The 17589-nt window shown below is 35.5% G+C and overlaps 3 protein-coding genes across 4 annotated transcripts; 2 read left to right on the top strand and 1 right to left on the bottom strand.

Moving 5' to 3' along the window:
* The first annotated feature begins 3106 nt into the window (after positions 1-3106).
* On the top strand, positions 3107-7736 carry LOC109190776 (65-kDa microtubule-associated protein 1-like). 2 transcript variants are annotated; one of them, XM_019341370.1, is made up of 10 exons: positions 3107-3238; positions 4103-4177; positions 4332-4535; positions 4655-4903; positions 4998-5213; positions 5393-5548; positions 5671-5982; positions 6397-6484; positions 6871-7019; positions 7152-7736. In XM_019341370.1, exons 2-10 carry the CDS (start codon positions 4106-4108, stop codon positions 7452-7454), a joined length of 1749 nt encoding a protein of 582 aa, XP_019196915.1. In that variant the 5' UTR covers positions 3107-3238; positions 4103-4105; the 3' UTR covers positions 7455-7736. The 2 variants fall into 2 exon arrangements, with proteins under 2 accessions (XP_019196915.1, XP_019196914.1); XM_019341369.1 differs by having other exon boundaries at positions 4095-4177.
* Positions 7737-8714: 978 nt separating this feature from the next.
* On the top strand, positions 8715-12944 carry LOC109190736 (protein HOMOLOG OF MAMMALIAN LYST-INTERACTING PROTEIN 5). The gene is made up of 6 exons (XM_019341310.1): positions 8715-8938; positions 9069-9169; positions 10819-10928; positions 11220-11295; positions 11701-11823; positions 11920-12944. The coding sequence occupies exons 1-6, from the start codon at positions 8845-8847 to the stop codon at positions 12805-12807; spliced, it is 1392 nt and encodes a 463-aa protein (XP_019196855.1). The 5' UTR covers positions 8715-8844; the 3' UTR covers positions 12808-12944.
* Positions 12945-13405: 461 nt separating this feature from the next.
* LOC109190737 (indole-3-acetate O-methyltransferase 1) lies at positions 13406-16746 on the bottom strand. Its single transcript, XM_019341311.1, has 4 exons — positions 16443-16746; positions 15515-15943; positions 14988-15263; positions 13406-14003 (listed from the first exon to the last, which is right to left on the bottom strand). Exons 1-4 carry the CDS (start codon positions 16560-16562, stop codon positions 13638-13640), a joined length of 1191 nt encoding a protein of 396 aa, XP_019196856.1. The 5' UTR covers positions 16563-16746; the 3' UTR covers positions 13406-13637.
* Positions 16747-17589: the final 843 nt, after the last annotated feature.

Below are 17589 nucleotides of genomic sequence, written 5' to 3'. Positions count from 1 at the left end.
ATACCCATAGTATCATACATTTTCAAGTTGAAGATTGAATATGCATCAATCAAAAGTGATGAAGTTGACTTGGAATTGACACTAGACTTTTAATGATTTGAAACTGAAATTAATTTTTAAAAATAACAAAATAAAAGAGTGTTACTCCTATTTGTTTATACATTAACCCTATATGAACTTTTTTTTTGGTCCCATTTTATATATTTAAAAATTTGTAAAGTGTGAATTAATATTAATATCTTTTATATTTAATACGGAGTACCATTTTAAAGTAAATAATGAAGACTTTGAGTTATATGATAACACGATACTTGATACAAACTCAAAACTTTCTCAAAGCTTTTAGTTTGTACTTAGTACAAGAAACACATGTGTGGATAAGACACTTTCTAATTATTCAATCTAATTAATACAAGATGATAGAACTTATGCATGTATTGTTTTTGTTTTTGTTTTGTGCGCTAACTAATTTAATATTATGAATAAAATCCATATACGTAGAAATTCAGTAAGGGTGTGTTTGAAAACTCGGAAAATGATTTATGAAAATCATTTTTCTGGTTTTCAGTACTTGAGAAGGGTGAAAATTTAAAGTCAACAGAAAATGACTCCAGTCGAGGGGAAAATAACTTTGTTTCCTGAAAAATAACTTCCCATCTTTTTTGGCGAAGTCATTTTCTAGATCCACACTGCTTCTTCTTCATGGCTTCTTTCGCAACTTCATCCTCGGCTTTCTTTCCGCGAGTGCTTCCTTGGGCATCCCAGTGTCTACCTTCTTCCGCCATCTTATAATTTTGATTTATTTTTTTTACTTCTAGTGGCGGACCTCGACCATCGGAGACGTTTCCGACTAAAACCAGTACTCTATTTTTTTCTCTGTTATTTGGATAAAATAACTCGGTAAAATATAGATATTATCAAATAGTTGTTGTCAAATCTTTTTTAGTTTATAACAATTACAATTGTAATTATACAATCATGCTCATATTTCATAAAATGAACCAAACACACAAAAACAATTTTTTTTAAATGCGGCCAAACACGGAAAATTAAAATTTTTTCTGAAAATGACTCATTTTACTGATTTCTAAACACACCCTAAAGTACAAATTCGTTAAGAGTTATACAAATATTAAAGAACCCAAAATAAATTAAAAGTTAGTTCAAGTTTTAAATACGAAGTAATAAACATAACAAGGGGGGAAAAATGATAATGATTTTTTTTTTTTTTTTGAAAAAATAATTTTATCACAGAAAAAAAAACATTCTGTACAATGGCGGCCAAAAGAAGGAAAGAATGAAGAAAAACAAGCACAATGCCAGCAAGGCTATACTATACAACAATTAAATAATGATATTTTCGTTTTCAAAAAAATAATGATATTTTCAACTTCAAAATTGCTAAAGTTCACTTTGACACGTATTATCCCACTTAATAATCAGATTATTATTTTCAGATGTATAATAAAGTCATCATCATTTATTATAAATTAATAATAATAGTGGCAATTCAATTACAAAGATATATTTTTAAATTAAAATAAAATGAAAGAAATTGTGCATTTAATAATTTTGAAAAACTTCTTCAATACCTTCTTTATTTTGGCTTCTTCAAATTAAAGTGGTGTACTATTAACTTTCTTATGGGAGGCAACCCCTTTGATACACAATGACACAATGAAGGTAGACCTTTGAAAAGAAAAAGTATGCATAAAATCTCACAAGAAAGAGAAATAAAATTAATAATTCACTAATCTAATCAAATAATATTGTTATGATTTGAAATGAAGCTATAGAATCTACTCAAATACAATGAAAAATGTGCTGAATGAAGAACAAATAATAAACGCTTTTATTATGATTTTTTTATTCTATCTTCACTTATATCTCCGTAAAATATTAAACAGATATAATAGACATTGCACTTTGAAGAGAAACAAAAAATAATTACTACTTTATCTTGAAAGGAAAGAAACAAAGTAAGTCTACATAATTTTAGATTTAACATTGTTATCATCATAAAAGAAAAGAAAAAAAATCATGTCATGTGTCACTTTTTTGTTCCTTATTTTTCTAACCTGATTAAAGTGACTAAAATATTGTCACATATTTTACTTTTTTGAAAGAAACCATGTAAGAAAATGAATTTGATAAATTCTTATTTTTAGAAGGAAAAAACCTAAAACAACATCCCTAGGGGATTTTGAAAGGTTTTTTTAGGTTGTAATGTATAGGTAGAGGAGATAGAAGATCAAAATTATTTGTAGGAGAGATGTTTGTTTGTTTGTTTTTGTTTTTATTTTTGTTTTTTGTCTCAACAGTGGGTCCCACCTAAAAAAAACACAACGTTCTAGTGCGTGTGAGGCTTACTATAAGCGCTCAGTCGGACGCGTGCACTACACACGTCGAGTTGGGTGGGTGCACTACACTCACCTTGTCGGGCGCATGCACTACACACTCTCGCTCGGCGCATTAACATAGTTTTTTTTTAAAAAAAAAAAAAATCATAAGCGTGGAATGATAAAATGGTCACATCAGAGTCAGACTTGGCTATGTTTGACCAGATCTGTGAAGAAGCACTGAGTTCATCCAACAACTTCGGCTTCAAATTTATAAAACAGTCCGCGATCCAAATTTTCTATAACATTGTAAGAAAATTTATTTCTGTCTGATTGTAAAGAATGCACTGTCATTCTAACGATCTGTATTGTAAACATTTCTGTTTATGATTAATGAATTAGCCTTTTATTAAAAAAAAAAAACTCATTTTTCTTGTTTATTTTTTCTTTCTTTTTTACATAATATCTTAAAATTTGTGCAAAAACTTAATTATTGAGGATGCTATATATTACTAAGTTTATTCGTACTACAATTTTCCACCAAATTTGTTTATTATTTTTTTCCGGACAGTTGAAAATATACATAATTAGTATTGAGTATTGACGTATGTGCCTCACATTGGTGGTGACAAGTTTTGAAGAAAGAGGGCAAGAGGCGGTCCACTCCAAACAGTCAAAGTTGAGGCTGGAAGTGGACCCCACCGACCCATTTCTTTCTCTCTCTCTCTCATTTATTTTAACTATATGTAATAATATCCTTTCGCAACTTTTCGTTTGCTTCTCTCCACCTTCCACACTCTACTCTCATTTCCCTTCTCTCTCACTCACTTTAATACTATCGGTTTTCAGCGAATCCATAGATCGGAGACGCAGCGACCACTTCTCCGTCAACTATCTCGGTAAGCTCTCTCTCTGTTTCATATTTTCCGGTAATGCCATAGTTTCTGCATTTATTTGAGCTTTTTTTTTCTTAGCCTTTTTTGTAGCTGATTGAGCCGATCTTTAGATCTGAGCTTGTTGTGTTTTCTGTAGCTCTGATTCAAGTGAATGTAGTGTTTGATGTCGTGATTCGAGTCGCATTTGTGTTAAATGAGGTTCCGGAGCGGTGATTTTTCAGTTGCTGTGTTCACTTGCGGTTTCGTGTTTGAGATTTGATTGCATTCATTTTAGTAACCGCTCACTACTTTTCGTTGCCTCTGTTGTTCGGTTGAAGTAAAAATGAAGTTATTTATTAGTTGAGCAGGGCGCTAAATCCTCGAGCGACGGAATGGAGAGGTTTATGATTTAAATGATAGTTGTGAGAAATGAAGGTTCTGGAGCTGACGAGTTCTGTTTGCTCTGTAGTAATACGTTTTAATCTTGATAAATGTTCCTCACTTTGGATACCTCAAATTTTGTGTTACTACAGTAATTTGTTTTTTGATACTATATGATACTATTGTGATTACTTTCTGACACTATCTTTTAAGATTAAGTTATGGCATATTGTATCGAAATTGTAGTAACAAAAGCTAGAGGTATCATACCTTAAATTAACCAGAGAATTCTTATTCTGCTTTGTTTTCTTGCCAGTTTCCTGTTTAAGCTTTGATTGCTTTTATTTTTTAATGTCTTTTTTACTTGTATAGAGCATTTTTTTTGGTTGAAGTGAAAACAAACTTATTCATTAATAAAGTAGAATATGAAAATCCTTGAGCAATGAAAAACTAGTGGATTTTCTTTTTCAATCTCACAATATTTGGATCATCTGTATGAAGTAACAGATCATGGCAGCGGCGGATGCTCAAAGTCTTCTTCTTGGAGAAACTTCATGTGGTTCTTTACTGCAACAGCTGCAGGTAGAAATGTAGAATTCTTATTTTCTAATATGTATTACTGTTTCAGTCATTTCAGCATTTTATTTGGGTGCTGATAAAAGTTTAGTAGATGACTGTTTACTCTCTGCCATAAGCCCATAACATGGTAATTAAAAATTAAGTTGTCTTTGTGTAGCAAATTTGGGATGAGGTTGGTGAAACTGATGAAGAGCGAGATAATATGCTTCTTCAGTTAGAACAAGAGTGCTTGGATGTGTACAAGAGAAAGGTTGATCAGGCTATGACGTCAAGGGCTCACCTTCTGCAGACACTGGCAGATGCCAAAGTTGAACTTGACAGACTTCAGTCAGCATTTGGGGAGAAGACATATGCTGGAATTGTGTGTGGCTATGTTTAAGATTTGATTTGAATAGTTCATCCTAAATTTTGAACTATCTTCCAATGCAGATGGGAATTTACTAGATTTGATCTAATGTTTAATGAGTCTTGTATTTGCAGCCTGAGAAGACTTCAGGAACAATCAAGGAACAACTTGCTGCTATAGCACCTGCACTAGAAAAATTGTGGACTCAGAAGGAGGAGAAGATACAAGAGTTCTTTGACGTACAATCACAGATACAGAAGATAAGCAATGAGATTTCAGGCAATAATGAGCAGCTGGAGAGTCCAACAGTGGATGAGTCTGATTTGTCACTCAAAAAGTTAGATGAGTTTCATGCTCAGTTGCAAGAACTTCAAAAAGAAAAGGTGAAACCAGTATATCATAGTAAGAATTTAGTTACTTCTGACTATAGGTAAATCTCAGTTTTAACAAGCCTTTTCACTCTATGTTGTTGTTCAGAGTGAGAGGCTGCACAAGGTCCTTGAATTTGTGAGCACAGTGCATGATCTTTGTGCTGTCCTTGGGATGGATTTCTTTTCTACCGTTACTGAAGTTCACCCAAGCTTGAATGATTCAACTGGTGTACAATCAAAAAGCATAAGCAATGACACGTTATCAAGGTTGGCAAAGACAGTCTTAGCTCTAAAGGAAGATAAGAGGCAGAGATTGCATAAGGTAATTATTTTATATTGTATGATTAAACACCTAGAGTTTGTGATGAGTATTGAACCAAGGCTGTGCTGCATTCTCTTAAAAGAATGTACTGTGATGTTTTGGTCTGTCATCTTGCATGTCTTATGTCTTCTTTTCCTTTGAAATGCATCCTAATTTGCTGTGTGTGCCACTATCTGCAGCTACAAGAATTAGCCACACAGCTAACTGACCTTTGGAATTTGATGGATACCCCTGAAGACGAAAGGAGTTTGTTTGATCATGTCACTTGCAACATATCAGCTTCAGTGGATGATGTGAACATTCCTGGTGCTCTTGCTCTAGATGTGATTGAGCAGGTACCGTGCGACATACTTCATAAAAACCCATTGCATTACAGATTACTAAGTAAGATCTGATTATCTTCAAAAAAAAAAGAAGTAAGATCTGATTATTACTAACTTTTCTCTTTCTGATCAAGGCTGAAGTGGAAGTTGAAAGACTTGATCAGTTGAAAGCTAGCAAGATGAAGGAGATTGCTTTTAAAAGGCAGACTGAGCTCGAAGAAATTTTTGCCCTTGCTCACATTGAGATTGATACCGAAGCTGCTAGAGAAAAAATCCTGTCACTAATTGACTCTGGAAATGTTGAGCCCACAGAGTTACTGGCTGACATGGATAATCAGATACTGAAAGCAAAAGAAGAGGCTCTGAGCAGAAAAGATATATTGGATAAAGTTGAGAAGTGGATGTCTGCTTGTGAAGAAGAGAGCTGGCTCGAAGACTATAATCGGGTGCAGTATACTTACTATCATTAGCTTGTTATACCTTTGTGTGCATGTTGATAGAACTCAATTCATCTATAACTTTGTCTTTCTGCAACAATGCTCAGAGCTCCTTAAAATGTTTGATTATCCTGTTCCTACAACATGATTCTTTCCAAAGTTAATGCCTTTGTTTTACTGCCCTTTAATTATTCCCAAAGTAAACATCTTTCACTCAGGGTCCTTAGACCTTAATTTGCTATAGAAGTTTGTAATTTTTAGCACTGATGTCTTTCCTTAAGGCAGTGGTCAATAAAACATGCTGTTTTTCTTATAAAGAAGAAAAAGGATATATGCACTTTTTTGTTGCATAGTAGTGAACAGAGTAACATTTTCTTGGAGATTATGCTGTTTATACGGTGCTATTGCTGGATTGTGGAACAGGATGATAACAGGTACAATGCAAGCAGAGGTGCACACTTGAACTTAAAACGTGCTGAAAAAGCCCGGATTTTGGTCAACAAAATTCCAGGTACATTATCAGGGAATAATATCAAACATGTAAAACTTATCAGTCTGAATCCAATTTTATTTGGATTGTTTGAGCTGAAAGATGAATTAGGTGTTTGATATCTGTTTTATTATGTCATGGACTTTCAAGCTGCTCTAATTATTTATTGGCGCTTCAATGAAATATTTGAAGTCAAAAATAATTCCTTATATGAATTACTTATATTCTTCTGAGCAGCTACTAATGACCTACAATGCATTGATTTACTTGGGTAGCTGACAAGTCCAAAAGTTTAGGATTTTCATCATTTATCAAACTACTAGTTGTTTCTGCAAAGACCTTCCTGCTCAATACTTCACCTAGCTTTCAGAGATAATATCTTGCTTATATTCTTTTTGTTTATATAGCTCTTGTTGAGACCCTGATCAATAAAACTCGGGCATGGGAACAAGATCGTGACTCAACGTTCACCTATGATGGTGTTCCTCTGCTTGCTATGCTAGATGAGTACATGATGCTTAGGCACGACAGAGAAGAAGAGAAAAGAAGGTTGAGGGTAAGTCCAATTCAACTTGAGTCTGGCATCTTTCACCTCTTATATTATTATTATATCTTCTCTTGACCTAAGCAAAGCATGATAGTATGTTACTGATGCACTATGTATGTATAATGCTTTTTGCATCTCTAGGACCAGAAGAAGTTTCATGAACAGATAAACAAAGAGCAAGATGGAATGTTTGGTTCTACACCAAGCCCTGCTCGACAACTAGGCACAAAAAAGGTGGTGGGTCCCCGAACAAACGGGAGTGGCAATGGAACCGCCAACAGGAGGTTGTCTCTTAATTCCCATCAAAATGGTTCCAGGTCAACATCTAAAGATGGGAGGAGAGAGAGTGCAAGGGCCGCAGTTCCTTTGAACTATGTTGCCATATCAAAAGAGGACTCAACCTCCCACATTTCCAGCAACGAGCCTCTTCCAACTACTCCATAGTCTTCGACGAGCAAGAGAGATCTATCTGCATATGTTTATACCTTTGCAATATCATCAGTAGCTTAGTTACTGTAGTAGAGAATACGTATTTGAACAAGGGACTTGGAAGTATGTAGACAGTAATTTGAGATTAGAGACTTGTGTAGCTGTTTGTGGTGTAATGATAATTGCTATGGAGTCTTTAAATAAGTGAGGGGTAAACTACATACTACCCATAGATCTTGTGGTCTGAGAACTTACAGATTAGCCCGTTATGCTAACACGTTTCCCATTCTGATTTTACTTGGCTGGTTACTTTGTAAGATAGTGATAAATTCGAAGATTAGATTTAGCCTACATTCACAAGGTTAAAAAATGGTTGATAATTCTGTTCCACTAAATTTAGCTTATTAATTTTATGGACTATAGTTATGAAGTTAATTTGGCTGGTTAGAATAGTAATAAGCCACAGTAGTTCAGGCTTGAGGACAACAATATGGCTCTAGCAAGCTAATTACATATTTATTTATTTTAAAAATGGATGAACCAAATTATTTGTAATCAGCTAATTACAATTTTAATTTTTTTTGACTGTTTGTCAATAACCTTGTGGTCAAGTAGCATCAAATTGCTTTTCTATATGGGAGGTTGTGAGTTTGAGTTTCAGCTGAGACAATATTGGCTCAAGCTAAATCATTCTTTCTATTAATAAAAATGTTTTTGACTATTCATTATTCTTTTATTTGGTGGATAATTTAATTAAATAATATTAATGAGAGATTCTAGAAGTACATACAGAAAACTATTTTCTTATTGTTATTTTAGATTAAAAAAACTCCGTAACATATTTAAAATAATTAGAACTTTTTTGAGTACTATTAATTTTATTACAAAATAATATTTGTTCTATATTTTTTTTATCATATCAAAAATTAATACTCATTTGAGATCTTCTTGAGAGGCGGAGAGCCACATAAGTCCTCATTTTTGAATGCTACTGACTCTATTATAATGTAGTATCTGTTCATATAGTTTCTCAAATAATAATGCTTCCCTGAGACTCAAACTTACAATCTTTCAAATGGAAGTTCAACCATTAGACCACATAGTCTTGGTTAGAGGTTATATATTAAAAAAAAAATTTTAAAATAAAATCAATTGATTTATTGGGGAATCTCTATCCAACCAAGTAACCAATTTGATGGGCATTGAGACAAAAGAAACGAGGTGTAAAACTGTAAATGCAATTCTAATTCGATATTGGATTAGTCATTAAGTAAAGTATTCCAAAAACGAAAATGACGAAATATCAGAATCGTGATAATCATACGATCAAAACATAAAAAGAAAAAGAACAACAGTGATATCGGCGAAGGAGAAAGGAGTATTGAAACACATTTGAACTGACGCGATGGCGGCGGAGACCGAGCCGGCGAAGTTGCTACTACCTTACCTCCAAAGAGCCGATGAGTTACAGAAACACGAACCTCTCGTCGCCTACTACTGTAAGTCTCTTCTCCCAAACTCCATAAACCCTAACTCTTTCGCGATCTTCTAAATTAAGGTCCCTCGCGTGTTTGAATTTGATGCGTTTTGCGGTTTTATGATGATATGGTTGATGGATTTTTTGTTCAGGTCGGTTGTATGCGATGGAGCGGGGGTTGAGGATTCCTCAGAACCAGCGTACAAAGACCACCAATTCAATCCTTGTCTCTCTTATGAATCAACTCGAGAAGGTCTTTCCTTATTTTCCCTTTTTTTGCTGCGTATCTTCTTTATGAACTCTTCTTAGTGTCAATTGGGCTTATACGATTGTGTCTCTAAACTCCAAGTTATGTATTATTGGCTTAATAAAGCTAAAATGTATTGCACAACTCATAATTTACTAATCATTGACAAACATGTAGAAAGTGGAATATTGAGTATACAATCTAATTCAAAAGCCTTAACCTCAACTAGATCACTTTGTATCCTCGTTTTTTAAGTGTTTTTTGGATAAAGTTGTACACTTGCTGTTTTGTACTGTCCTGTGGCCGGGCAAATTCAAGGTATGGTGTTTCTTTGCCGCGAAGGGGTGGGTTAACATTTTATTTTCAGCCGACTCTGCTTATTGGGTTAGTTTTCTGTTGTTTGGAACTGCTTGATGCTGTATTAACTTTGAAATAATAGTGAGCTTGAGCGTTTGGTGTTTATTGTTCTTGGGCAAATTTTTGGCAGCTACCTATACTTTTATTGACTCTACATTTAACAAAACTTATATTCTAAATTGTAAAGATTTGCACTTTATATTTTAAAAATGGTAACTGACAATAATTTAGTTAACCTTTCCATTAAATATGACTATCATGTGCATTTAACGTGTCTTTATTAAGGGTATATGAACCAGTTTGTTCAGTAAACATTAGTGAACAACTTATATTTTACGGAGTAACTATTATTAATCTTAACAATCCATACTTAAGTAAGGTTATGTTAGTTATTAAAAACTACATTTAACATAATGCACATTAAATTTCAAACACAATTAACAAATATTTGTAAAAATGCTTTAAAATAATAAATCATGACATTAAATATTATCCTATGTTAATTGTCAAAAACAAATTATCTTATCAAAAATTATGTTGTTATATTTTAAGATTAACCATTTTCTCCTTAAAATTACATGTTGAACAGTATACCCATTCCCAACTGTTTTGTTTATTAAATATGATGATGATTTTATTGGTGCGTAACTCCATAATCTTAAAAACATAATGCTTTGTATGCACTTAGCAAAATTAAGCCATAATAGATTAAAAACTAATCTTAATTATGTTAAAACATTTTTTTTATAATGATTGAAATATAAGGCCACATGGTGTAGAAGTGTTTTTATTTGAATGGTTCATGTACCTTTAATGAAGATATATCATGATGTCAAATGCAAATGGTAGTTATATTTAATGAAAATGCTAATGGAATTTGTTGTTTGTAACTATTTTGAAGTATAAGGCTATCCGTATCCCTGAAATACTCTCTCACTTTCTAAAGTGGACCCTTACCTCCACATCATCAAATTTGCAATTCCTTCACTATTTTTTATACATCTCTACAATACTCTCTCACTTTCAAATGCGGTCCCACTTTCACATCACAAATTCACTATTAATGTATTTTTGCAAGCTTGCAAAACCTTGGCATTAAAACAAAAGGGAAAAATATTTTTGTTTTTTTCCACCTCACCCTGAAAGTGGTAAACTCTCATGGTTGAGGATAGCCTAAGTTGCACATATAAGTGGTTAAGTGTGAACTATGAAGTGAGTGTAAGTACAGGTTGTTACCTAAAATTTACCCACCATTCTTCGTTTTCGTGTCTATAATCCTTGCATCTATCTCTGTACAGGATAAGAAGTCGTTGCAGTTAGGACCTGATGACCATTTACATTTGGAGGGATTTGCTTTGAGTGTTTTCGCAAAGGCAGATAAACAAGATCGAGCTGGACGAGCTGACTTGTAATATATAACTTTATCATGACTTGTGGTTTTCAATTTTTTAATGATAACTCTTATAATTAATTTATCATTTCTAAATAATGTTATGCAGATAGAGTGCTACTGTTGAGATGGTCATGTTTATTGATCCTTGATCTTCTTTATTTTTCTTAATCTTGTATGTGCAGGAGATGTAGCCTGTGGTGTAGTTTATTAGTTTTATCTTGATGTACAGTGTTCAGTGTGTCTTCTTCTCTGATCTCATGAAACCCTAATCTTCATTGTTCGTTTTAAATTTCTGGGATTTTACAGGAATACTGCAAAGACTTTTTATGCTGCGAGCATATTCTTTGAGATTATTAATCAATTTGGTGTACTTCAACCTGATGTGAGTTTCATTATATAGCTATTTTCATTATGTAACTTCTATGCTCGCCTTTTTGGTGTTTGGTCCGGTTTTTGGTAATGAGTTGGTCCCGGAAATAACCACAATCAAGATTCAATTCTATATGGAACTATTTTGCTTAGTCAAAGATGACAATACAATGCAACAAAAGCGAATAAATTCTTTGAGCTGCCTTTATTAATAGCCATCTGCAAATTTTACTGGACAGTTCCTAGCAGGCTATGTTATTTTGCTGGCCCTCCCCTCCCTCATATCTTTGAGAGCTTGCTATTGTTTTTTACTCTACTACTGACTCTGTTACAATGCAGTATCTGTTCATAACTACTTTTTCAACCTATTGGTTTTTTACTTATTTGTACTGATATGTCATATTTTATTTGTCCCCAGCTCGAACAGAAACAGAAGTATGCAGCATGGAAGGCTGCAGACATAAGAAAAGCTTTGAAAGAAGGAAGAAAGCCTGTTCCGGGACCTCCTGGTGGTGAAAACGATGCTCCAGGCGGTGGATATGTATGATCAATATTATTAACTAGTTCTTAGAGAAGTTCAGTATTGTTCCTCGACATGATTTTTAGCTAATAAAATTTAACTTTATGATATTTGCAGGATCTCGAACCTAGCAGAAGTGATCCCTCTGTCACACCCGCAACAGAATCTAATGATAATTCACAGCATTTTTCGAATAAACAGCCTTCTCCAGATACCATGCCTCCACCACCTTCCTCCCATGCTCCATCATTGCCTCCTTCATATCGTACCGATGATTATCCTTCTCATAACAGTTACCAATCTCATAATTTCCAGCAACCCCCTCCAAATAACAGATCCGAAGATGATTATCAGTCTCATGGTTTCCCTCAACCCCCTCCAGGTAACCGATCTGAAGACGATTATCAGTCTCATAGTTTCCCTCAACCCCCGCCTAGTAACCGATCTGAAAATGGCATACCCTCCTACGATTATCAATCTCATAATTTCCAACCTCCTACAAGTCACAGTTCTGAGAATCCTAGTTATCCTCAGCCCTACAATCATCAATCTTACAACATGCAAGAGCCCCAAACACACCTGCCACAGAACTATCCTCCACATGACATACCCTCCTACTCTTATCCCAACTTCCAGTCTTATCCTAGTTTTGCAGAGAGTAGCCTTCCTTCCGTCCCTTCTCATTATCCTTCTTACTACCAAGGCTCCGATGCTTCCCTTTCCACGATGCCGGCTTCTAATGCCACAACCCATCCATCAGCAGCCTCTCAGTACAATCCAAGCGACAGAAATGGGGCCACTCCAGAAGCTGCTGCTGCTGCGCCCAGTTTGGCCAAGAAATACCAGTATGACAGCAGTTACGAGCCTCCACCGGAGAAAATTTCTGAAGCACATAAGGCTGCAAGGTTTGCAGTTGGAGCTTTAGCATTTGACGATGTTTCTGTTGCTGTCGATTACCTCAAGAAATCACTCGAGTTATTGACAAATCCCTCTGCTGGGAACTGATGGCCGTACACAATTGAGTTGGAGTGAATTGCAACGTTATCCTAGTATTGATAAAAGCATTTGCTATAACTGTTTGGATGCATGCATGAATGTTCATATTAATATTGTTTTATTCCATCAGTGCTGTTTGTGGTTTTCATTATATTCCATGGTGGTAGTAGGCACTAGTTGGGCGGTAGAGTAGCGCCTAGATGGCTTAGGCGGCTAACTAAAAAAACCAATGCACATGTGTGGGTGTAATGGTGTATGTCTATATATATATATATATATATATATATATATAGAGAGAGAGAGAGAGAGAGAGAGAGAGAGAATTAGCAATGCCGTGTTGGCGAGTTAACTTGGATAACTCGGTTGAATTGAATGAGTTAACTTGGCCTAATTTGCTGCTAATTTGACCCAGTTAACTCGACTAACTCGGTTGAATTAGATGAGTTAATTCGGCTCAATTTGCCTCTAACTCGACCGAATTTGGCACTTAGGTGGTCAGACACCTAAGAGGGAAATTGCCATGGTCTAGGGGTGCTTAGGCTGATTTTTGCAACAGTGATATTCATGAATCAAACAAATAATAAGGACTAAAATACAGGTTTTTTAGACTAATAAACACTGCTGTATTAATGGCAACTTAACAGTTCAATTAACATAGTAAGTCACAACTAAAAAGTTAACAAAAAATTAAGGAAAAAAAAAGCAGACAAAATAAACGACAAATAGAAGTCCTCTGCTCCCTCTTTCTACACTGCTTTTATTATTATTTTTTTTTTTTTGTGTTTTTTTTTTATAAAGAAAAGGAAGACAAAGATTCCTTTTCTTTTCCTCTTCTCTCCCTATCTACATGCATGAGAAAGAGAAAGAGAAGCCACTATATGGAAGAACTGCAGCTGTTCCAGTAGCTCTTTTGCATGGCTCGTGGCTCGACGAGCCACTCTAGAGAACAGCTCCTCGCTCAGCTGCTCCCCGATGTGCGCGTCCACCAGCACCCCGCTCACGCTCCGGCAGCTGTTCGCCAAGGCTCGCCCCACTTCCGCCGCGTCCTCCGGGTGGCTCACCACCAGCGGGCTCCCCCCTCTGAACACCTGCAGCTTGTTTATGTGGAACGACCCATCGGCTTCTACCACCTCCTTGAAATCTTGCAGGCTCGGTGCATATACAGGAATGTTGAAGTTGTCCCTTTTCTCACTCGTAATTAGCCCCTGCTCTCAAAAGTGTATACTAAGTAATTTCAGATAAACTGGTTAGAATGACCAACTTAACTATGACGTATCGCTCATATATGTCAAATGCACTTAATATAATTATTACTTTCTATTGGACCACCACCGATATATATATAATATTTTCAAAATATTAACTTGGTTGTAACGTTATTTCAAAGGGTTAGTTAGCTAGGGGAATCTAACTAGCTTTACGGTCAATTGGTCTTACAAAAGGTGTTCAAATTTCTTTTTCTCATGCTAGTTTGACTCAAACGAGATACCCCTATAACCCTATTCAGATTGGTCCGTTTGAACGGATTAATTTAACAAATATAAATTTCTTAATTAATAGGTACGTAATATATATGGGTGAAAGTTTGAAGAAGCAATTGAATAGCATAAACGTCTAATCTTGTAGGTAGCTAATTAATTTTGATGATGATGAAAATGATGGGTTTAATGTTGTGAAAATGCTCACTACCATGCTAATATATATACATAATGATTATGGTTAATGATGAACAAAAATGGAATGTCGTCTCTCATTCATGAATCATGATTCTGAAAGCAATGTAACACTTATCCATCGCCAACAAAATATAATTCATCTAATTATAGTAAAAGGCTTAATCATATGAAAAAAACACACTCATGTTTTATTACTTCGTATGTAGTAAATAGTGCAGATCAGATCAGATCAAAGCGCCATCATGTCCACAATAAAATCATAAATCATAATATATTCCTTTTATGCCATACTAAATAACACTATTATATTTCTTCAACTCATTTAAACTAAACAATTTAAACATATAAAATAAAACAACATTTATTATTAATTTTATTTTTTTTAACAGATTCAGATTTCTCCAACTCTTTTAAGAATTGTGAAATTTATAGGGTGAAAATATATAGTACTGTAGTAAAAAGAAAAATAGATATATGCATGGAATGGGAATGGGAATGATGTGGAATGATTACCTCTTGGACAAGATCATCCCAAGCATCCTGGTAGTGGGTCCCAAAGAGGAGGCCGGCCCCACCTTGGTCAGTGGGGTCCACAGAGGTCCTTCCTAGGCAGACCAAGAACATTGAACCACCACTCTTCATCTCTACTGACCTTGCCTTTAGAAACCCTGCCAAATCACTCTGGAATTGCTTCTTGTACGCATTTGCTGTGCTCTCTTTTGCACCGTGGATGAATATCCTCCCTTTATTGTACGCCGTTGATCTACTCTCCACCACTATCTCCGGCACCTATCACATTTTTAAATTTTTTTTACTTTTACTATATATTCAAGAAATGTTACACCCTTATTAACTTTTAAATTATAGAATTGTTAGATAATAATATTTACCCATCCAAAATCATCCTCGGGAATAAAAATCTTTGACCTTCCACCAACATATACTATATACTATACTTATAATATATTACTATATTAGCAAGCTAAGCGGCTAATAATTATTATATATCGTAAAGGCCGGCTTAAAGGGTACGTATGTACCTGAGAAAGCCAGTGCAAAGAAAATGCGGAGTAGAAAACGTCGACGGATTTCTTGGGGAACAGGCGGCGGTAGAAGGAGCCGGGAACGCCGGCGGCGAAGTAGGAGCGGTGGGTGGTGGAGGCGAGGCACTCCTCCATGCTGCCGCCGCCGTTGTTGGCCATGGGCGGCAGGAGCTGGAAGAGGGTGTTGAAGTCGTTGGAGGGGAGGTCGGAGAAGAACGCCGAGAACTCCGGCGCCTCCTCGCCGCCGCCGGAGGCCTCGTACCGCTCCACCATGTGCTTCACGATCACGTCGATGATGTAGACGGTGTTGCCGCCGCAGGAGCACCCCAAGTCGGCGATCACGAACGGCACGTCCTCCGTCGCCGTTAGCTGCACCAAGTCTAGGGTTTCTTTCAGTAGGTGCAGCATTGATCTAGCGTGCTGCGCCTGCATATACATACAACATATACATACATCCCAACATTAACATAAAAATTTCATAATATTTCTTTTTTAATTGGTTGAATCAAATTAATTAAACCTAATAATATCAAGGTTGAAAAAATCGCTAAGCGTCTAGGGACCGCCTAGAGCGCCCAGGCGGGCGCTTAAAGTGATTAATCGGCGCCCAGAGCACCTAGGCGGGCGCCTAGGTGGCCAAACGCTTAATCGGTGCCTAGGCCCGATTTTTGCAACACTGAATAATATCTAACATGCATGGGATTACATTATATTCCCACAAACATTATAGCAAAACCGCGAATTAGGTATTATCGAGATATCACGTATATGCCAATATTGAAAAAATCGCTAGGCGCCCTCTAGGCACTTGGGACTACCGCCTAGCGCCTAGGTGCGATTTTTGCAACAGTATTATCAGCTAATATCTATCTATCTGTCTGTCTATGAAACGCGAGAAAGATGATGAGAAAAGAGTAATAAAGACCTGGGCTTGAGAATTGTTGGCATAGCTACCCTCTCCTTTGCCTCCTTTCATGCTAAGCATCCTTTCAAGCTTCATTTTGGGCACAACAACGTTGTCCTTGTTGTCTCCTATGGTAGCCATACACAACCTTGTATGTATGTATATATTGCAGATAGATATAGAGATAGATAGAGATATATATAGGGTTTGAAGTGTTGGATACACAAGGTAGAGAAAATGGAAGAAAGGAATGGAATTTATAGAGGGTGAGGATGGTTGGCTTTTGTGCTTGCTAGTTAGGATGCATGCTTTCTAAAAGATACACTTTTTTTTTTTTTTTTTTTTTGGGTACATACAATAATATTCTTTTTTATATATTGTAGTGATTAAAATTATTATTATTATTTATTTCCCTGGAGAAAAAGACAAAGGAGTAGATTTTCAACGTATTGTAATGGGCTGCACATGTAAAAAACAGACAAAGCAGGCCCAAGATTGACGCCGGATTTCCATCCATCGTTGAATTTTCCGGCCGCCCGCCGGCGACACTGCTTCCCCATTTTCGTGAGTGTATTTCTCCCACCACCCACCATAACCATTCCCTTCTCTTTCACCATTAATTGTTACGTACTCTCCATCGCCCAACTTTCAAGATAATAATGGCCCAAAACTCTAGAGAAGAATTAGCCTAATTATGGCCAAGTATTAATTAAACTCCATCTTCTTAATTATGCACCGCTAATCAATCGTGTTTATGTGTATTAAGTATCAACCACATAATCTCATTATTAAAACTAGTATTTTCACCCACGGAATGGATTTGTTGTAATATATTAAGAATATTTGAATCGATATATAATTATTTAAATTAGAACATCAAATATTATATAGTGCAATTAAAGATATGGTTTGGATCGTTTATGTATTTTGATGTTATCATTGCTTGAATTTGTGCAAATAATTGCTCATATTAATAGCTAATGTCTAGATGTACGCATGCGGTGCTATAACTTTGAAGATTTTATTTATCATTTGTTTAGTATTTTCATAAATTAGGCAAATGTGCTCGTTCTCTAACAACTCAGTTATAGGAATGAATTGTTATCCTAATTATATTCATTTGTATGGAATATATATTTTTTGTCTAGATACACTAGAGAAAATAGAA

This window comes from Ipomoea nil, unplaced genomic scaffold, assembly GCF_001879475.1.
Source record: "Ipomoea nil cultivar Tokyo-kokei standard unplaced genomic scaffold, Asagao_1.1 scaffold1576, whole genome shotgun sequence".
NCBI classification, from domain to species: Eukaryota; Viridiplantae; Streptophyta; class Magnoliopsida; order Solanales; family Convolvulaceae; genus Ipomoea; species Ipomoea nil.
This window is presented reverse-complemented; position numbering and strand designations above follow the sequence as displayed.